Source organism: Adelges cooleyi, unplaced genomic scaffold (genome assembly GCF_023614345.1).
Source record: "Adelges cooleyi isolate 19-005CV unplaced genomic scaffold, UGA_ACOO_1.1 ACOO_flye_CR_arks_rails_tigmint_CR_PRNA_1, whole genome shotgun sequence".
Taxonomy (NCBI): Eukaryota; Metazoa; Arthropoda; class Insecta; order Hemiptera; family Adelgidae; genus Adelges; species Adelges cooleyi.
The window spans coordinates 2074383-2097602 of NW_026095751.1; the positions used below are offsets into that span (position 1 = coordinate 2074383).

Genomic DNA, 23220 nt, shown 5'->3' on the forward strand with positions numbered 1-23220 from the left:
TTACTTTAATAATATTAATTTTATTTACTTAACAAGACAAGTTAATGTAAATGACACAAACTATATATTATGTTAGGCACAGATTAAAATAACATTTATCAATTATTTCTATGGAAAAAAAATACAAAGTTACACTGCCTAGTGCACTATATAGGACGTATCACGATGATCTAACGGATTTACATGCATTTTATATGAAATTCTGTCTAACCACCGTGGTACACCCTATACACAGAGGGTTATTCATTGACTATGAGCAAGGTTACTTACGGACTGTATGTAAACTGGCTAATAGTTATTGAATTTCCCTGCGATGTGTCTAATTTGCAAGTAACTTCGGTTTGTTAGTCACAAAAACGTTATTAGGTACATTTATAATCGAAATACTGTTTGTAGCAAAATAAAAATACACAAACAAACTTTTGGCAGGGTTAAACATTGCCAGTGTCAATTAACTTTGAAAAAAAATAAGTAGGTTAAGTAATATATATATACAGTGCGATTCACTGGAATCTGGCAGATTTGTATACACACACATGTATGCAAATCTGCCGGATTCCCGTAACCCGCACTTCATTAACAAAACTGTAACAAATTAAGAACAAAAGTAAGTACAAAAGTTATAATTAGTATACAGTATAGCAAATATGACATTATAATAAAATTTAAAAAATAAATAAATAAAAACGGCACAATTATAAAAAAAACTTTGAGAAAATATTAAAGACATACATTTCGTTTTATTTAAAAATACAAAACTAACAATTAAATGTTAAGTAATAATATTATTATAATTTAAATTGTACCATGCGCAGTCTTCTCGGTTTAGTCGTTTTAAATTTAGATTAAATTATGTCATACTTAAATACCGTTACAAATGTATTTTCGAGGGATTTTGTACTTTTGAGCTGGCTTTTGTTTTTCTCTTATCCGTTCGCTTTATTATTAAAATTTTTTTTAAAAAAACTCATAATGTATTAAGTATGTATTAAACACGGTTTTGAAGACGAGCTATCTGGTTTACACGTTTAATTTAGTAGTTCACCCGGTTGAACGGTTGACGCACCAACGGAATCCGACGAATCGCCCATTCTGCCCATAATTGGCACAACAGGTGCCGCCGGCGAAGGTCCTCCAAATGCTGTTATGAAAACGTTAAGGGCTGTTATTAGAAATATGCCCACAATGACATAATTGCCAAATCTGAATGCTAATTTCCGCTGTTCGCAGTTCGTTACGTTGTATCTGACGCTCAAAAGAAGTGCTATACCGACCAAAATCTAAAAAGAAAAAAGTATATTATGTTACCAAAAATAGATATCATGATAAATAACATCATCGAGTCATCGTCTGCACGGTACAAGGGACGGTTAGGTAAGGTTAGATTAGGTTGAATTACACCAAGATTAGATCCCAATATGCTTTGTTTAATTTTGGGACAGGACCGGCAAAAAAATGTTTGATTTAGATTTTTTTTCTTCAATTTTTTGCATTGTAATTAGTAATTAGCAATTTATATTTTGTACTAACAAATATATTGACTAACTGTTTTTTTTATAATTTGTTTGTCAATTTTAGTTAGTGTAGCCAATATGAACTATATAAAAATGTAATTTTGGAAAAAAAGTTATTCCGATTCAAAGCAGACCAAAAAAAAAGTGTCAACATTTTTATTCTATTTTTTTTTGGGGGGGGGGGGATTCGGCAAAAGAACAATTAAATTTTATTTAGAAACAAGGAAAAAATTGTTTTAATTTTAATTTTGATGGAGGGGTTGGATTAGTGTTGTTTTTATTTTATAGAAAAGAGGAAGGTAACGAATTCTCTTTTAAAGGCAATTTTAACAACACTAAGTTTGAGCATGAAACATGCTTTAGCCTTGGCCTCCCAGCTCGAAAACGACACAAAATAAGCGTCACGAAAGTAGCGCACCTACTTATGATATGATAATTATAACACATGATTAAGACTATACTATCGCCATAAATCGCAAGGAGATAAAAGGAGATAATCACTATTCAGGAGCCAGCAGGCTAAAGCATGTTCCATGTTTTATAATTTAAGCTGTTATTCTTTAATTAGACTGTAACTTGGTGGACGCCTAAGTTTTGTGCAATTGGATCATTTACTCATTCGGGTGAATGATTAATATCTCCGTACAGGGTAACCCTTTAAAAGTTAGCGCCGTTATAGCAGTACAAACCTGAAGGATAATACTGGCTAATAGAAGACCGATGCAGATATAGTTCAATACGCCACCGCCGGATTCGATCACGTATCTCAACTGATTTGCGTTGGCCGAAAACAGAGCTATGTCCATCATGCCTTGCGACAAAAGTTTTTTATTTCGGTACAAGTTGAACGCCTTGGGTGTGTCTTCGTCGGTATCTTCTACAAACTAAATAAAATAAAATAATAAAATCTAAGTAAAAATGTCCTCATATTATTTTTGAATAATAATAAGTAAAAATAAATCCCTTCAAGTGTAGCACAATGCTTGACTGGATTGCAGCTGATTTCCTGCCCTTGTCAGTGGATTATAGATTTCCTCTTAACACCTATCTATTTTCATCCGATTCTCTTTTCAATCGTCTCTTATAATACTGACTCTATTGTCTAGGGCACGGTCTTATAACCAGGTCTAGTAATTCCCTATACTTTTCATAGCGTAGCCGTTGCGTTCCAATACGGCGATGAGATCTACGGTTGATCAATGCAATTTCGTGGCCCCATAATGGAACAAAAAGACATTTCGTATAAGGAGTTACCAGATCTGGTTATATGATCGTCACGACTTTTAACCGGTAAACTTCCTCCCGAATGACCTGTTCAAGGCACAGATATATATATATATATATAATATACTAGGTGATTGGTTAACTATGGACCAGTCATTAACTTAGAAGATATTAGACTTTTTTAAATTACTTTTTTTTTTTATAATTTCAAAGTTACGAATTGGGATAAATTTAATATATTTTTGAAAAACATAACCCCATCCATTATATTTTAAAACCGTATGAACTTAAGAATTTTAAATGGAAACGTAAATACTTTATTATCTTATTAAATTAAGAAAAATTTGCTGAACATTTTGACTGGTCGATAACCAGTTTTGGATAATTAGTTTTCAAGTTATTCATTTTTAAAAGATATAACCGAAGGGAAAGGGCGATTGAGATTAATGCGCGCAGACAAAAACATCTCTACTCTTCACCCTTCCTCCCGTCCTAAATTTTAAGCTTTAATAACTTTGAAACTAATTATCCAAAACTGCTTATCGGCCAGTCAACATATTCAGCAAATTATTCCTTTTTCAAAAAGTTAATCAAATACGTTACTATTTAAAAAAAACTCAAGTTTATAAGATTTTAACATACATAAGGGACGGAGTTACAATTTCAAAAAATATATTAAATTTTTCCCAGCTAATAACTGTAAAATTATAAACAAAAAAATAATCAAAAAAAGTCTAATATCTTCTAAGTTATCGACTGGTCCTTAGATAACCAATCACCCAGTGTACAACTAACAAGACTGCTAACTAGTGATAAAAATAGAAGTCGACGTTGGCCATTTATGTGTGTAAAAAATAATATACATATATATATGATATTGTGGTTCTGTGCTATCAGCTCAACTTACTAATTGCAATAAAGTAGTGATAAGGTTCTATTTCCCGCAAAAATGGCGGAAAACGGTAACTCCGATTATCTCTATTGGCTATCCAGTTTGTTATATATTATGTACATTCTCGGTGCTATGATGTATTGTTAACTAATCCCTTCAGCTATAGCACAACGCTAGACTAGATCAGCTAATTATTGTATCCCTTAGTTAGGTTAGGATTATAGATTTCCTCTTATCACCCGATTGCTCTGTATCCCCAGGGATTAAGGCCATTTTTGTGTGTATTAAATATTGTAGTTCTGTGCTATCGGTTCAACTTACTAATTGCAATAAAGCAGTGATAAGGTTCTATTTCCCGCAAAGATGGCGGAAAACGGTAACTCCGATTATCTCTATTGGTTGTCCAGTTTGTTATATATTATGTACATCTGCGGTTTTAGGTTAAAACGTTTGTGTGTTAGTGTATAATTATAGCTAGGGTATTACGCTTTCGTCCATAACGCCTGCGAAACCTTGACCTTTTCGCGGTGCTCTGGGTCTGTCCAGGAGTTGGTCATCGGGGGCGGGTGTAGGTTCTGTCGGCTGTGTGACCTGAGATTCAGGATTCTGTGCTGGAACAGGGTTAGGCCCGGGGTTGGTATCTCTCATTTCCAGCTCTTGTGTGCCATTGGGATTGACATCCCTTCGGTTGCGCGTGGGCGCCGGCTCATCTCTTTCGGCGGTCAGTTTATTGTTGTAAGGACTTCGACTAGCCGGCGTTGGGTAGCCATAAGGTGTTCTGCCGGGAGACATTCCTGCAAATGAAAAGAAATCAAACGTTTTACGGTAGTTTCCATACCTTGGGCTTCCCTAAGAAACATTGACTCGTGGATTTGTTTTTAGACAGTGAACCGGCATATCCACTTTTAGCCCGACAGCGTCCTATAATGACGTCATCGTGTTGGCGGCCATTGCCACCGATGTACATATGTTTAGGTATGTGTTAATTTTCATTTCCCCCCCCCCTCTCTCCTTCATCAATCTACAATCGTCGTTCTTCCCTTCCGTCTATCTACAATGTCCTGTGAGGTCATTTATAAGACAACAACTACTACTGTAGACGTTTTAATGTAATATGAGGTGGCCATGGTCAAAGACCCAGACGATTTTAGACGTTGTATAGATGAACAAAAAAGGTAAAAATCCGTCAGGCGATCAAATTATTAACGTTAACAAACTAATCTGTGCAAAAGTAGTAAATCTTTTTTAGATATTTTTTTTTTTTTGAAAACATTTTTGTATTACAATTATTTGTAAAAACGATACCTGCTGAAGTTCACTTCGAAACTAAAATTTAATCTACAAAATTAGCAATAAAATAGTTTTTTTGTGGTCCCAACTCTTGGGTAAATTAATGTCAAACGAAAACTATTGATTTCTCTAATTTAAAGTCCAATGTGCAGTTTGTAGTTTGGTGTAATCGGTTTCTGATAGTAACATACGAACTATTATCATATATTAAATAGAACATACTGTGGGTAACCACAAAAATGTCCTATCTATGTTTTGCTACCTACTTTGTATAGAATGTGAAATAAATTGCGAATGATTATATAGTAATTTAATTTGAAAGTAGAACTAATTCTTAATAGTAAAGAAAATGATAAAACAAATTAATAATTAAATCGCCCGCTGGTAAAACGTTTTCATAATAGTCATTATTGTTTATTTTAGGTATTATATATTGTTTTCATGAAAAACTAAAGCTTTTAAAACGTTGTGGCTGAAATATTTACTCATCACCATTTGGAAGTATTGTAAGAATACTATAATTTTTCAATTATATGGCTGTTTGTTTTACTATAAGAGTATTAGAATAATTGAAAACAAAAACAATTTTAGTCTTAATACAATGAAATGCGTCAAAACAGATTGCAGTCTTAGCTACAGTAATAGTATATTGTTTTAATTATCATGTTAGGTTTACACATCAAAAGTTATCGATAAGAAAAAATGTTATGGTTCAAAGGTCGAGGAAAAATACTATAGTTACGTAGATTGTTTTTGAATTAAACCAAAAACGAATCGCTCTAACAATATTAAGTCTATGAAATGGCCTGTCTTGCCTTCCTGTTAAAACATGAAAAAAAAAGTTTTTCAGCCGAGTCTGCAACCACGAAAGAGCATTTTCATGTCTCGTTGAAGTACCGAATAAATTTAGAGTAGTGGTGGAATTATAGATAATGATATAGTATATTAACGAGCGGTAAAAAAATTACATGGAGCTTCCAGTTACAGCATAAGCCAAGGAGATTAAAAAATTATGTACAATCAAGTTTCTGGCTAATATTTTAGTGTTTTCGTAAAATCTAGCTTGAAACAATTCGACCTGTTAAACTATTTTGAATTTATTATTTAGTTCTAATTTTAACGTTGAACGTACAACATCTCTTATCTCTTATCAGATAACAGCGTAACGCTTTTTTCGTTATGCTTTTTTCGGTTATGTGCCAGAGCTAAGACATGAAAATGTCAAAAAATGAATAGTACAAATCCGTCAGAGTTGGATAACCCTTGAAGCTACGCTCTCTTGATAAAATCTTAATACTTACAATAATTTGTTAACAAAGTACAAATGTCCACTGCCTAACAGATGAGAATGTTAAACAGTAGTGGTTCTTAGAACCAGCGTGGTTTATACCAGAGTCATAGTTAATAAACACAATGCTGTAATGAAAAAATTAAAAATACAAATTGATCCGTTGCCAATATTTTATTTAAATGTTTACTTTTTTGTGTTTGGCCAATGGTAGTCTGTGGTTGAAAAGTGCACTTTAAAATTACCGCTTCATGTTAAAACGAAAGGACCAGATTTAGTATGTTTTCTCGTGTAACCCAGTGAAAAAATGTATCGTAAACAAAACGGAAAAAACAAATTTATTTAAAAAAAAGTTAATTAACGTTTCATTTTCTTGGTCGATGTACTTTGCACCGTATTTTATACTACAAACTATAAATATTCAGCATTCATTTCATAAATAGGTAGGTATACTAATCATAATAGTATAACCCACTCACGAGGAATAACAGAGGAAGCTTATTTTAATATTAATATGGAAGTATAATAATATATTGATTATTATAATAAATCACATATATAATATATTTGTTCTGAAAATACTAATACACAACATTGACCCAATTAACATCGTTTTCTGGCCAGCACAAAATAATTTTGTGTTATCGAAAACATCCCACAAGTATTATTTTTATAATTAATATTTCTCGTGTCGAATCACAAAAATATGAGTTAAACATCCTTTAAAAAATCCATACTTATTCATGAGACGCATAATATATTTCAAGGTCAGGCAAGTTGATGGTTTAGATACTTATATGGACTTGAGTTAGATAATATATTATGAGACTTGAGCTATGAGAAATGTTTTAAATGGTTTAATAAGAAATTTCATTTTCAGACTGTTTTAAGCTAGTGTTCACAATTTTATATCGCATACATTTCATTAACTTTTTAAATTGAGAATAATGTACTAAATATTATGCTGACTGGTCGATAACTAGTGTTGGATAACTATTTTTGTCACTCTTAACTTACTAACCCTTTTTTTTTTTTATAAATAACCTACTAAAACGTTATATAAATTAAAATGATCTACGAGTATAACAGACATACCCTATTGTTGATAGTAGCCTATGAGAATAATAATTGGAGTAGAGCTGAAACTTACTCAATTACAAAAACTACCGACGCAGAACTGTTACTATTTCAATTTTCTAACATCTGTTAAGTACAGTACATTAATGTATGTACATTTTTTTTTTTTTTTTTTTGTTAACGAGCCATCATCTGAAGTTAACTGTACAGAAGTATTGTGTAAGTGCACGGTGAAGAGAATCGTGTGCTTGATAACATAATAGTGTGTAATAATAATAATATGTTGTGTTTAAAACAAAATTAACACGGGGAAAAATATCTGAAGCCGACGATTCATTGCCATGGCCCATGACGTGTTGATATAATCTTGTTTGTTGGTGTTTTTGTCTTGGTCATATCAAATCAGTTATTGCAATAGAATAAATGAATGATAATCACAGACACGAGACGGAGTGCATTCGATAGACAAAGATGTTTTTTTTTCTTCAAAATAACGCGCCGTTAATTAATAATAATACCTAGGAACTACTAATAATGATAATAGTATTATTATTACCAAAATAAGTAAGATGCCGTTATCAGAATAATATATTATGCTACCCATTTGTTTTCACTGAAAAAGGCTATTTACGCTTTTTAATTAAAACGATAATTGCCGACGACATAATTATATACATGTGATGATTCGTCATAAGATTAAGACGATCGTTTTTTTTTTCTTAAAATAATTGCAATTTTTTAGTTTTTCTTTTCCGAGAGACTAGTTTATTTTATATAATTAATTTTAGACAATATTCAATTTTTTTCTAGAGCTCTATCAAACCTTTAATGGTAACCAATATATTAATTAATTACCTTTTTAAATTAAGAACAATTTGCTGGAAATGCTGACTTGGTCAATGACCAGTTTTGGATGATTACTTTTTAAGTTATTACGTTTAAAAATGTATGAGATGATAAATTGCAATTTAATAGTTGCAACCCTAATGAAGTGCCCTGTAAAAGCTTCAAAAGTTCAAAATATATAATGTTGTGTTTTGAGGTTCCTTAATTGAAATTGAATTCAATCACAACTTATACATCAATACACATAATTATTACATTTTAACCAATAATATGTATAAATAGGTTACAAAAACATACAACCACTAGCATAAGAGACATATTATAATACTAAAAGTACACATTATTGTTATAAAACTCAAATATAACAACAACTATAATAGTAATCATGCAAAACCCATCGTTGTTAATAATATATTTTGGATACTTATAATTTTAAAGTAAAACAAAAAAGCTTAAATTTAAATACTGAATTTAGCCAGTATTATGTTATTCATCTACTTGCGAGATTTGGAAAACTTAGTAGTATTAATACAAAATATATACACTACAGGAAACAAAATAAAAAAATCCATTTACTAAATAACAAGATTTTGTACCTGAAATAGACGTCTACATTATATTTTTACCTATCCATGTCAGTTTAAATATGTTGAAACGTTAGTGACCTTTTTTACATTAACTTAACGAGTCATTCGTGAATATTTAAAATCTTAGTTCAATTATTATTTTATGAGACTATAATATTAATGTGTTTAACTGTGAATACTAGTGCTATTAAAACGAAAATAAAATGCTGGTTCTGTTGACCTATTATATGAATATGATATGCCTACTTATTTTTTGGAGTTTTTCTATATTAGTATGGCAGCATTATTACATTAATAATGTTGCCATACTTATAGATCTATCACCGCAGACGTTTTCATAGTTACTCGAAAGTTGATTACAGCTAGTAGATATCTTTAAAAAAATGTAATTATTTTAAATAATGTGCCTGGACTTTAGGAAAAGGTTTAATAGATTACATTTTAACGAATCTACCCTTAGAACCGTAGTGGTATAATATTAAAACTAAATATTTTTTACTATTTTTTTTTTTTTATAAGCAAGTTCTTACCCGGTTTGTTGCGGTTTTCCGGCAGATAACTCATTTCGGTTTTGTATAATATTATATTTTGATTTCCTACGAAGATCACCACTCGGATCGACCACGTTGTGCACGTTTATTATTTTTTTTTTACGGTATTTTATAATATGAGATGATATTCGACAACGACAATAGTAGGGAAAAAATTACAATATTATATTAACATCAGTCCGCACAACAACTACCGGCATGGTCGTACCGCGCACGGCCTACTGGCCAGTGGCTGGCTGCTGCTGCGGGCTGATAATTTTTATTTTATAATATTTACATAATATAATAATACAAAAAGCGGTATAAAACCGTGTATAGAGCGTGTACTCACACCGGATTCGGTTGACAGCTAGCGCTTCGTGTGCCTCGTTCTCATCAATACCGCAGCAACAGCAGCTGTCTGGAGGGAGAAATCAAAATGCCAGCGGCTCGTCCAACGAAGGGCATAATATTATTGCGGTTGTGATCGGCCGAGTACAATTGTATTATCATATTAACAGTGTTGCCAACTCATCTGCACGGTAATCGTGAAATTACCGTGTTGGCGCTTCAGCCCATATATGGGCGCTTAAATTGTATTTTACTTATAATAATTTCGGTTCAGTCTTTCGACTTACCGTACTAAAAATAAATAAATAATGCAAACTTTAACTTTTTTTAACTATAACTTACAAATACGTCTAATAACAACAAAATAATAACTTAATGAAAAATTATTATTAGAATTTATCTCATGACTCATTAGTAAAATATGTATTCGCAGTAAACGTGCAGATTGTTATTCTTATTGTAAATTAGTGTTATTTTTCCATAATCCGAAAATAATAGTAAATACAACAACATTTTACCCTTTTACTGTATTTTAGTAACACAAAAATGCAAAAAAAAAATTCATCAATTTTTTTTTTGTTGAGTTAAAATGTTTAATATTATCGAGCTTTAGGAAAGTGCCAAATTTTATTCAATTTAAGGCTAAAACGCGAGTTTATTTTCTCAAGTGTCTAACCGAACAGATTTCATTTTTTTTCTATTATATTAAAATTTAATATTTTCTCTGGGTGGGCTAAAAGGCCGATTTTTGTTTTTAAAATTTTACTATAATCATTTGTATTTTTACAGTTTTTTTCTAATAGCTTAATTAAAAATCAGTCTTTTAGCCACCTCGTAGAAACGTCTTAGGATGGTCCGATTGAAATTCTGAAAAAAATTATGTTTAAAACCTATTTTAATTTCTCAAATCTCTCAAATTGTTATTATTCACTACCTTGTCGTTTTAAGTAAATGAAATAGTTATTCAAAAATTTACAAAATTTAAATCCGATCATCCGAAGTAGGCGTAATTATATGTCAGGTCTTTAGGTCTAAATTGGTTTCATGTACTACCAAAATGACTTTAAGTCGTAGGAAAATTTGTATACATAAAAAATTAATCAATGAAGCGTATACAGATTACAAATGAACCTGAAAACAAATTGATATGGCCGAAATTGATTAAAATCCCTTTTTTATGAAGTACTGCTTAAATAAAACTGATGCTTAAAACCCGAACGGGCATAAGAGTACAGATATCATAGCTTAGTTAATTGAACAAAAATATAAAACCAATAACCATCACAATAATCTTAGAGCATATACTTTTTCCTTAAATTTGTATGCAACCAATCTTCTGTAGCCATACTATGCCTTGTGGTTGAAGCCAAACCTTTGGCAGTTTCTTTTATGCCGGGTTGCACCAAATGCTTACACACACACACAGATAAACTCGTTTAACTGGAGTTAAAACAAATTCTGTTGCACAAACCGTGTTTTAAATTTTATCTGTTGTTAAAAATGTACTTTTATCAAGAGGTAAATTACATGGTCGTTTATCGCTGTGTAAAAATGTATGAATAGTTAAATTTTCTTATCGATGTTTTTGCGTTAAAGTGTTGATAATGGAAATGTGCGTTATCAGTTTATCATTGATTAGACCCTGTATGATAACAATATTAACTCTGCTACTGCTGATAACATTTATTCGATAACCAGTAGGTGTACTGGACATTAGTGTCTTGAAAATTATAATTCATACTTAACCGTATATAAAAAGGGTCTGAGTATTTGACTAAAGGTAAATCTAGAATTTTGCTATAACTTATAAAATTATATCAAACTTGACTGTATACAATTTCCAGGTCGCTCTGTGTAAATTAATCAAAAATAAACAGGTATCAGAAAAATATTTCTATTAATTCAACACATTTTTATAGACAGACAACCTTTTCTCATTCACCCAAATAAGTACTGAAAATAGAGTATAATTGTATATATGTTAGGGCGTTTGATATTTTATATTTATATTATATTATTTATATATAGTTTCCATTATCAATTAAAATTCTAAAAAATAATATTGGTTAGTTAATTTTAGTTAACTTTGTTGTTAATTTATTGACTTATTTGATATGATTGATATTGATATCAATAAATGTAGGTATAATGTCAAATACCTACATTTATTGTATTTTTTATATATTGTATTTTGCCCCTTAACAAAATAGTACAGAACTTTTAAAATAAAATTTATAATTCAGTTGAAGGCTAGACAAGTTCGTGAATTGAGTTAAACTAGAATTACATTTAAAAAAAAAGTTTTATCAAATCATTCGCTTCTCAAATTTGTTAAAAACATTAGGATAATTAAATATATACTTTTTAATTAAAAAAATTAAGTAAATTATTAAGTTATCCTGATTAAATGAAGTTAAGTTTATGATTATTTGAATTCTAATTAAAATTTCACGTTTAGCAGAGTTAAAAAAATAGTTCCTAATAATCTCCTTCACAAGAAAGTTTTGGGATATATGTACATTATTAGTAAAAAGTACCTGATATAAAAAAAAAACTTTACAAAATATTACGAATAAATAATTTTAATTTATTTTTTAAATAATAAAATATATAAACAAAACATTGTAAAATAATGGTATAGAAATGATTTCATAAATATATATATATTTATACTTATAAATACTCAATAATCAATAACTCAATGTAAAGCACATTGACCGTTAATAATATATTATAATCGTTTTAAAAAAACTTTATACTTATTTTTATGTACAAAATTCAATACCTAATTATTTCTAAACTCCAATTATTATTATAAAATCTAAAAATTGAAGAAAAGAATCACAATTATTCATACAGATCACTTAAGAGTTCTTAAAATTAATTATATTATAATTTTGTCTTAAACATTATAAATAATCACAAGTTTCTTTTAAATTAATATAAGGTCGGCAAGATATGTTTCATTGCTTTTGATTTTTTTTTTTTTTTGTTTCACAAAGCAACACCATTTACTAATGTTTCTTTTGATGATTCAATCGCTAAGACGCCAGTATCTTTTTCCTGAGAAAAAAAATTTGCATACTTTAAAAACATTGTTATTAATTAACTTATTATTACAAATGGCATTAAATATTGAAAAACGTTTTACCTTATCTCCGAGAGGCGTCAATTTCCATCCACCTTCGCCATCAAAGTGCAATATGTGAGAATGGAATTTCCTATAAAAAATCACAAATACATTAATAATATGATTTATGTGAGCATAAATTACATAGATCAGTAGTTCACAACGATAAGTTTGCCGAAAACACTATTTTTTTTTATTCTACATTTTTTATCTATTAAAAATGTCTTGGGAAAACATTGAACTTATTACCAAATATCTTTTCAAAGTCAAATTATTTTTCGTTTTACTGTTTTTTTTTAAAAAGTGTATTAATTAAACAAATAGTTAAATGTTATTATCTATTATTTAAAAAAAGGTAAAATAGAATAACACAATAATTTAAATATACTAAAAAGGTAATTTATGAATTTTAATTATATTGGTCACGATTCAATTGTCAATCAACGTTACAATTCTCAAAGTAAATTTAAAAAAAACCTATTGGCCAAGAAAAATAGTTTAATAACATATTATGTTAATAAAAATTAAAATGTATTTATCATGTGATTGATTTATGATTTTTTTTAATCGCAATCAGTTATATTGTATACATTTTTTTGTTCAACTTTGATCTTTTAAGACTTATTTGAACAGTAACGTATCAAAATACAGTCGAATTTTTTCCTGACCAATATAAAATAAATTGGTTTAGATTAATATGTGTTTTTTAAAATACATACAAATTCGCCAATTAAATTAATTATTTCAACCGTCTTGAGGACAACTTCTCTTTCAATTAATTCAGTTTTTTTTTAAACCCATTCTCAACTGAACATTGATGCGTTTTTAAGACTTAGCTAAAATCAAACATTCAGCGTTTTTCCTTTCAACGGACATCAGTTTTTTCAATAATAAGCAGTTTTTTTATTTGATTACACATTTTTTTTTCTTATAATTCTACCTTAAATTGTACCTCCTCGTTCAAATCGCCCTTTTTTATTTTAAATTAAATTTATTCGGATAAAAAATATGCGTGGAAATTGTGAGTCCGAGAACATTATACTATGTAGTTAAGTTAAACGAGTAATATTGCGTTAATTCGCTTATTAATTTAATAGAATTTTTCACAGGAAAATGTGATGCGAATTTCGATAAGAATTAAAAATACAATTCCAAGACGTCATTGCGCTTATGCGTCATAATATTAGTAACTGTTCGGTCAATTTAAAGTCTTGTATAAACAGTTCCCACGAATCTAAAGGCTAATTATTACATGCAATGTCCATTGTTCTACAAACACATACACTTGTTGTGCTTGGAAGTCGCCGAGATAAGTATCGTTCTTATTACTGTTGCTATTAAACTAAATCAACTAAATTAAATTATAAATATTTTGGCGTTCTACCTATCAATTTACTTTACAACAAATTTGCAATCATGTTTATTGTTAAAAATATTCCTATAAATAATAATATATATTCAAAACGTAATAGAACATAATATGACATCTGAAATAATTATACTAAAAAAAATACTGGACAAAGATTCGTTGACTACTTAGGACCTACTTTTATCAATGCATTACCTTTCTCTATTAAAAAGCTATAAGATCAAATCTCAAATTTAATACACAAAATAACCATCTCCAATTGGCTTCTACAAGAAATTTAATGACTTCTAACTAAATATAATGTATGTATAGACGTATAGTTAATAATTACAATATTACATTTAGTTTATAACTGTATTCTAAGTATATTTTAAGAAATCCATTCTTATTTGTATTTCCTCTTCGTATAACGTTTAATTTAGTTTCAAAATCAATATGCTACTGTAATATAATATATAATTTAAGTTTGTAACATGTAACTCTCTACTACCAACACAAGCTCTGTTTAAAGGTAGTAGATATAACAATGCATTTTGTTTTCTTTAATTAAAAAAATATATTTACCACAGAGAAGGCCTATGCGTGATGGTAAGCAACGTGATTCCAGAGTCTTTGGCCGACTGGTACATGTCGCTCTCCACGTCTATACTAACTGCACTGGTGCATTCGTCTAGCAACGCGAACGACGGTCTGAAAACATAATAATTTAATATTATTTCCATTACAACCACGTTGTCACAGTTACATATTAAGAACAGCTGATGAAATGAGAAACACATTTATTTGCTACACACAAAAACGTAGAGCCATGGTTATCCCTCCCCACCCCTCTCTGGCCGATCCCGCGGTTTCCCCTATTCCCTTTTGTTTCCTCTTCATTTGTCTGGGACTCTTACTTGTGATAAAATATTCTGGCGAAAGCCATTCTTTGTTTTTCACCGCCGGACAACACGTCTTTCCAGTCGGCCGTCGCGTCCCAGCCTCCTTCCCGCTGTATTAAATGGTACAGATGAACTCTGGCTAAACAAGCCTCCAAGTCCTGTTCCGTGATGCCTTTGGCCTGCATGTCCAACAGCGTGTCCGGATAAATCACTTGTTCTTTCAGCGTACCTATTGTCATGTACGGCCTAGAAACAGTACACAAGTTGTTAAACCAGCAACCAGCAAGCAAAGTCCTCGTTAGACTCTTGGCAGGATCTCTCAAAAAATTAGCAGATCTCGAACAATTGGAAATCACACCCTTACTTCGCAGTTTTGTTTATAAAACCATTACCGGGCAGTTGTGAACACTGCAACACTCATTCTGACACAAGGTTCAGTTTGTACATCATTCTGTCTTGCCAATTTTGGAGGGTTAACCCTCTCAAGTCATCCCCTAGTTAAACTGAGGTCTCTAAAAAATTTCTCTCTGTTCTACCATCTATCATCTCTCTCTCTCTCTCTCTCGTTTCCTTTGCTATGGATGCAACTTCTAAACTTGTCTTTTACACTAGTTTCTAGTTCTGCTGATCCTAGCCAATCCGCGTCTCCTGGGCTAGCCCAACACACATGACTCTGGACTATGATTTAACGAACTCGGGTCGGTTTTACTCACCTCTGGGGTATGTAAAACATACAACAGTTGGGAGGCCTTATCAGCGTGCCGGCGTACACGGGCCACAGACCGCTTAAGACTCTGAACAGCGACGATTTGCCGCATCCGTTGGGTCCTGTGATGAGTAGATGTTCGCCGGGTTTCATCGTCAGTGTCAGGCTGGGGACGACCACGTCGCCGTTAGGTGTGACAATTGGCACTTCGTACAGCGATATGCTTCCGTCCGGACTATTTTTTATTATACCTGTACAACGGAATCAATATTTGCTTAAACGCTGTTTGGTTTGTGTGCATGTAATTAAGCGTGAACACGGCAGCTAGTGTGCACGAACAAATAAAGTAAATCCATTGACAAACTTAGGCAAACGCCAGTAACGTCTGTTCAAAACTCACAAGTTACTTTTAATCCGAAACAGATTATAACACTATCCAGACCAGTTTGTTCGCGAATATTACCTCTTATCACGAGTTGTCCGTCTTTGTTGTAATGGAGTTTTGGTAACATTTTGTGTATCTTTGTGCTGCTAAGGCCGTTCCTGCGGTACTTGCACTTGCTGACGTCGTTGAACACGTCCAACATGGCGCCCACCCTGTAAGTGTAACCGGCCAATTCGACAATTTCCTACAATGAAAAATGCCGAACAACAACATTGCCGTTAATAATCGACCGACGGATAATGTCAAATGATAATTACTTTGTAAGAAGTCATTAATCTCTCGATGGCGTCGGCTCCGGATGCCAACAGATTTCTGGCTGTGGTCAGGTATTGTGTCCTTTCGCTCACTCCGCCGTCGGGCGAGTCGTTAAGTTCTGCAAAACAAAAGTCAGAAATTGCACGGGTCATCACACACATGTCATGTTTCGCTTCATTTGTTGTTGGGTTTTTGTTAGCAAAAAATCATTTACCCGCAACTCTCGAGCTGGTGATTATGGGCAGCGAGACCACGACCATTCCGGTGCCGCTCCAGACGTACTTCATCAGGAACTGTTCTAGGACCACGTACCACAGTCTCTGGCTGAACACCGAGTTCATATGGAGGACTAGGGACTGGTAAGCGTTTTGCAAGTGGATCTTTTCCACCTGAAAAAATAATTTCGGCATGGTTATTTAGGTATTTATTTTGTACTCAACGTGGCCATGTTTTAGAGCTGAGGCCTAAGTGGAATTATTAGTGCCGTCAATTTTCCAGACAGCGATAAGAAACAACTGACAAAGAGAATTGGTGATGAGAGACATCTGTGATAATGGCTCCTGATAAGAGACAGACGATAAGAAAACGGTGACAAATGGAGGGCGGGGAAGGAGATAGAAGGAAACGAGGGAGAGAAAATGAACATGAACACCAGGGATGGTCCAAAAACATGTCCATGATTTTTGGTTTCTTCATAAAGTAGATAATATGTAATTTTATTTTTTTTAGCATGGAACATGCTTTAGCCTTGACACCCCAGCTCGAAACGACACAAAATAGCGTCACGAAAGTAGCGCGAAAGTGGCGCGATCTAGCGGTTGCTTTTATATATAATATAAATATTATATTTGTACATAAAATGTCGTGGCCAATTAGTTTTTGTTGATATCGCAAGGAGATTATAGATATGTAATAATCATTATTCAAGAGCCAGCAGACTAAAGCGTGTGTTCCGTGTTTTTTAATTTTAACCGTTAGGCTTTAAGTAGACTGTAACTATTTTTAAATCAATGTCATTGTTTTACTAGCAACGTGGAAATCAAAAAAAATTCCCAGGACAAAAATAGTCTGTGAAAATTCCATTCTTAAATACACACTAATAAAATATCAAACCTATTTTGGTAGTGTTTTTTTACAATTTTTTCAAACTCTTATTGTAGATCAAGAGTGTATTATCCAAAGAATACCTCGAATTTAAAACTATTACTTTTGATATTTTCTCCAAAGTTATCGAGTGGAATATTTAAAAAATTAAAAATATGTATTCATTTTTAAGACGTTTTACTCGATTTTTAATAATGAGGGATTATGACTTTTCCATTTTTAGCCTTTAGAAAAGACAATTTTTAAGTACAGACTTGTCACTTCATTTTTTTTGACGTGCAAAAAAATATGAAAAAATTTCTGACTTCAGTAATGAGTATAGAAATTTGCTATTAATACACTATTAGACATTCAAACAAAATGAAAAATATTTAAAAAATGTCGACATAAAATAATAATGTTTCATAGCAATTTAGATCAAACAAGTATAGAAATCAGTAGTAAAAAAAAAAGATCGTTTTGAAATTTTTATTTTAACGAGCCAGCACTCAAAACTTGACCTTTTTGTCTGTTGGGTTAAATTTTCATTATTTTTTTTTTGTTTTCTTCGACCAGGTTTTTTCACGGCCGTTTTTTTTTACTAATTCGGCCAACACCGATCGTATTAACATTTACTATGATAATATTATTGTTACAATGTTGGCGGCTGATAGTAATTATGATAATTTAAAAGTACACACAATATACCAACGCCAAGCACGATGATTACAGCGTGTATTTATGTATATATTATTATGATTATTCGAATATTATTATATCATAATAATAAATATAAAAAACACATCCAAATCGGAAGACCTTAACCCGGTTTTTTTGTTTTTTCAGAAATAAAACCATTAGTTCAAATAATTATAGAAACGTGCACAAGCCATCGCAAAGTAAAATAATACAGTGTACGACTGCTGCTGCTGTACAGGGTGATCCATCTGATGTACGACACTCATTTGATGCCAGTATAACCTCTATTTCACCAAACGGATTTCGACATTTAATAGCAGCCCATTGATTGGTGTCGTTATCTAGCAATTGAAAAAAAAAATGGACTTCTCCCGTGCCCTTCGTATGTTTCCATTTGGGGAAAAGACAAGGGACGAAGGTAGGCGTAAAAACGTTCGGTGTATTGAAAAACACAGTAAAATATGTACCTACAAGTGAATAACTTTGGAAATATTGGTATTTTCCTGGGAAAACTAGTGTCTTGCATCAAGACGGATCACCTTGTATACCTAATATACTATTCCCCCCTCGTGTGTAAGCGGGTCGTCAACCCGCGCTTTATCTCCGTGTCGCACACGTCCAGGGTTAGCTACTGCCGTTCGATTTGTTACGCACTACACCGGCATGTTGTAGTAAATATATATATATATATATATATATATATATATTTATTTGTATGTATATATAGATATGAATAAGCGTAATTAAATTGGCGTTATACGACTGTCTATAACTTGTGTCTTACCTTGTGGCCGCCGTAAAACGCGATCTCCTCGGCGTTTGTGATGACCCTGGAATGGATATGCCGGAGGTACGCTTTCCTATCAGCCTCTACGGCCACCAACGAACCGAATTTCGGCGATAACATCCGCAAAATTTGCCCGGTGATGCTTATGACGACGATGGCCAACAGAGGTCCTGAAAAAACAAAAAAAATACAATTATTGTAACAACCGTTTGAAGATATGGGTCGTTCGTCGCAAAAGTGGTGTAACTCGACATTTTTAACAAACATACATATTTTGCACATTGTCACGTTTAGTCATGATGTCTTTCGTTTTGAAAAATAAACATCAACTGAAAACCCCGAATGAATACTTGTATGGTTTTTCATACACATTAATATTTACATGAATCTCGTTCAATTCAATTACAAGGAGATAATTGAAGGCGCTCGGATGCCAAACCGATTAACTCCACTTTTTTTTTCAAATTGCGAATAATAGTATGGTTGTATTAGAAAATTGTATAATTTTCAGTGGCCAAGATAAATAACTCCATAATTGAATTTTTCACCGATAGAATGCGCTAAGAAAATTGACAATTTTACTTACGTACATTGTTTCAAATAACTTGAACTGCCTGTCCTGAAAAATGTAATTTTATGGAGTTTATCAGTTTGGCTTCTGAGCGCATCAATTCACTTTTACAACGAACGATACATATTATACTAATGCATAATATTATAATTATTCACGCAAGAATCACAGATTGGATAAAACCAGATGGCACATATTATAGTAAGATGTTTTGTCGAGGAGAATTCCAGTTATCAATAAGTATTCTATACCTAAAAAATAGTCCATACAAACTTGGAAGTATTTGGACTTTTTCTCATATAAACTTGCTACATAATAGTGTCGGTCTGATGGTTAAAAATATATTATCTTGAGTGCTAATTTAATTATAATACTGTTAACTAAACTAGGTAGTAGTTTAGTTAACAGTCGAGTCATTTGTTTGTAGCTTCAATAATTTGCATACAGCGTGTTTATTTTCAAACAAGAACAGTCTTTCCAAAAAATTAAACACAGAATTCTAAGCTTTCTCTGAAAACGCACTCTAAGAAAACATATTATGGTTTTTAAGTTTTTAAAAAACATATAAATTTTAGTATTTATTTTCTCTTTCAAGACAGCTTTTGCACAGCTCAAGCATAGGAACGTACTATTGTTAGTATATTTTTAGAAATGAGGAAATATAGCCTAACCAAGCCCTTGGATTTTGTTGATACCTGCTAGTCTTGAAGTATAAACCTTACCATTAGAAAACGTTACGCCAAATTCGACGATTGTACACTTTCGGTTTAGAAAAACGGGAGTTGAATTGCCAAAATATTATTATTTTACGGTTTTCTTTTTATACATTGCTAAAATTGTCTTCGTGCCAAAACAATACATAATAATAATGATTTTTTTTTTATTATTTACAGCGCAGTTAAACCAACGACAACAACGTAAGTCTGACCAGAGGCGACTTTCTCTTTTTGAGGGATAATTATGATTTATTTTTTCGTCTTTTTCTTCTTCTTTCTTTATAGCTTCTTGCCACACGAACGTCGGTGTACAGCTGTGGAATGCTATCCCAGAAACAAGTAGACGTTCATTTGAAAACTAGTACTTGCACCGGTGATGCAGCAATAATAGACCGAGATGATGGACAACACACTATTTCTGGTGTCGAAGAAAACCACCAACAGTTGATGTACAATTCGTTAAAACGAGATTCTCAGGACGAAATCGACGAGTTCAACCGGAGAGTTAGTAAATAATAATAACTAATATTAGTTCTGGTATTATTTATATGAAGGTAGACAATAATATTAGATATTGAGATGGGCAAATCGTCGCTCAAGATGCAATACCACGTATTATCAAATAAAATGTATAACACGGCTATTTTGTTTTTGAATGGTAATAATTAAAACTGTTTATTTTTTTTGCTTTTCTGTAAAGCTGAGAAAATTAGATAATATGTGATGTGAGTTGATCATCAAGTGAAATGGACTTTAGCTAAAAAATGTGGACAAACGCCAGTCATTAATGTTGACACATTATATTATAAATTGTTATAAAGTGATTAGCAGTACAAAAACAATGGATGCGTTTAATTCAAACTGATAACAGACATATTAACAAATTATTTATTTATAGAATTCATGTAAGTGTTGTTCAATTCAATTCTAAGACATATTATTATTATACTCGACCAGAAAAAACCGTCTGTCTTGCCACGTGCTTACTTTAATGTCCAACGTATTGTCATAATATTATGTACATGAAATTGAACTAATTATTTCTTTATGCAACAGAGCACAAGCGAAAATAATTAGTTCTTTTTCCATAGGTTGCGTGCGTTTTTTAATTTATTTTTCAATAACGGTCTATTAGTGAAACAGCAAAATTATTATAATAATCGCTAACGTTTATGAGATAATATTATATAAATATTTTTTTTTTTCAAATGCAAAATGAAAACTATATTAACCGAACCGCAACGGCGGACGAAGGAAAAGTCGACCCAACTGTTTGATGTAATACTTGACTTTGAGAAAATAGCGGTAAAAAAGAAATTATATAAACCTACATCAATTTGTTGACCGTACTTAACAAATAAAGTACATCCAATACATATTATTTCAACGCAATTTATTGTTCAGTGTGCAATGTAAACGTTTACTTGGTCTACGACAAAACCCACAAACGCCTATTATATAATATAATAATAGCATATTATTACCGTATATCATAATTCATAAATAAAATTATATTATTTCAAAAATGACTGAGTAATTTTCACACACAACGAAACCATGCAAAATAAAAAACCAACAAAATGAGTTTCAAAAAAAAAAAAATATATATATATATTTACATTTCATAAAATAGTATGTAAAAAATTAGAAAAGAAAATAGCCAATGAAAATTCCATAATATTTCCCATTGTAGAATTGTTTTTTTATCGCAGTACCTCCGGCCATTGTTGTCACATTTTTTAATGAACTAATTATGGGAAAAATAAACTAGGTAGATATTTATTTCATACGTGTTTCTGGTGTTATGTTTTATTGCGATTTAGAATAAAAAAAAAATATACAGTACATTATTATAACATGAATTCAATGTCAACGTTTATGTAAATAACGACACAATGCATACTAATCGCCATCAGGTTTTTTTTTCAACAAAAGTCACTGAATTTTATCCACTCATTTCCAACTGTTCAGATTTTTAATAATATGATGCCATTATATTATTATATAATATTGCCTATTTATTTAGAATGGGAGGAAATAATAATAATTAATTACACTTGTAATGTTATTATGAAAACAATAATAGGTATAATATTTCATTGCGCACTACTTTACAAGATCATGTATAATTAAAGCTTATGTGCAATTGTAATACACTTATATATATATATATGTATATTATTCTTATCTCATGACCTTTATGAAAATGAACCGTATGTGCGCAGTATCATTAGGCCGACACACGGTGTATTTTTATAATCACACTATTTGGAGAGAAAAAACCAATGCTCTATCCAATAGGTTTCCCGTTCATATTTTAGAGGATTATTATAGAATATATAGAGGATGTCATTACATTGACGACAAGGACTTTTCAAGGATTTCAATGCAAATCCCATTAAGATTTCCGCAATCGACGCGTTCCTTTAATGTACTTCAATAAACCAACGGTATATGTATATATATATAGACATACATATTTTATATGATTAATAATATCACTCTTATGATGTTTGAATTAATATTACAGTGCGTTTGAAAACATTAAAAAGTCGATTATCTATCATAGCACTATGTAGAGTGTGTGTACAAAACAGAAATTAACGATAACCACCGTTGTGTGTCTATTACTTATAATAATAATAATTCATCCTGTTTTTTTTTTCTTAATATAAACATTTAATCCCTGAGACAGTAGGTCAAGGAGATTATGTGAGTGAGTTACTGGTTATACCAGTAAATGGTACCTACTCGTAAAAAACAAGCTTTGTTTTGTCGTGTGCTATATTGAATTATTATCCACGTTTATATTATTAGGTATAAAATATGAGATTTCCATATTTCCATTTGTTATCCTGTATCTAATTGGTTTTTACCCCATTTTCAACTACCTACAGTTGACATAGGTATATTACTATATATCCAAGGTTTGTTATGGTACGTGATTAGAAAGAAATCCTTAAAAAAACAAATCATAAC

The 23220-nt window shown here is 31.4% G+C and overlaps 2 protein-coding genes across 3 annotated transcripts in view; both read right to left on the reverse strand.

Moving 5' to 3' along the window:
* Positions 1-754: 754 nt before the first annotated feature.
* LOC126836671 (ninjurin-A-like) lies at positions 755-9729 on the reverse strand. 2 transcript variants are annotated; one of them, XM_050570283.1, is made up of 4 exons: positions 9601-9729; positions 4117-4424; positions 2204-2398; positions 755-1280 (listed from the first exon to the last, which is right to left on the reverse strand). In XM_050570283.1, the coding sequence occupies exons 2-4, from the start codon at positions 4420-4422 to the stop codon at positions 1029-1031; spliced, it is 753 nt and encodes a 250-aa protein (XP_050426240.1). In that variant the 5' UTR covers positions 4423-4424; positions 9601-9729; the 3' UTR covers positions 755-1028. The 2 variants fall into 2 exon arrangements, with proteins under 2 accessions (XP_050426240.1, XP_050426233.1); XM_050570276.1 differs by lacking the exon at positions 9601-9729 and adding an exon at positions 9249-9555.
* A 2815-nt stretch (positions 9730-12544) lies between these two features.
* Positions 12545-23220, reverse strand: part of LOC126836667 (ATP-binding cassette sub-family D member) — a 31949-nt gene continuing 21273 nt past the window's right edge. The window contains exons 3-11 of the mRNA XM_050570265.1: positions 18952-19124; positions 16600-16774; positions 16388-16503; positions 16149-16314; positions 15693-15936; positions 14995-15225; positions 14663-14788; positions 12751-12820; positions 12545-12662 (exon numbers count right to left, since the gene is read on the reverse strand). Coding sequence (XP_050426222.1) covers positions 12594-12662; positions 12751-12820; positions 14663-14788; positions 14995-15225; positions 15693-15936; positions 16149-16314; positions 16388-16503; positions 16600-16774; positions 18952-19124 — 1370 coding nt within the window. The 3' untranslated portion in view covers positions 12545-12593. The remainder of the gene's footprint in view (positions 12663-12750; positions 12821-14662; positions 14789-14994; positions 15226-15692; positions 15937-16148; positions 16315-16387; positions 16504-16599; positions 16775-18951; positions 19125-23220) is intronic.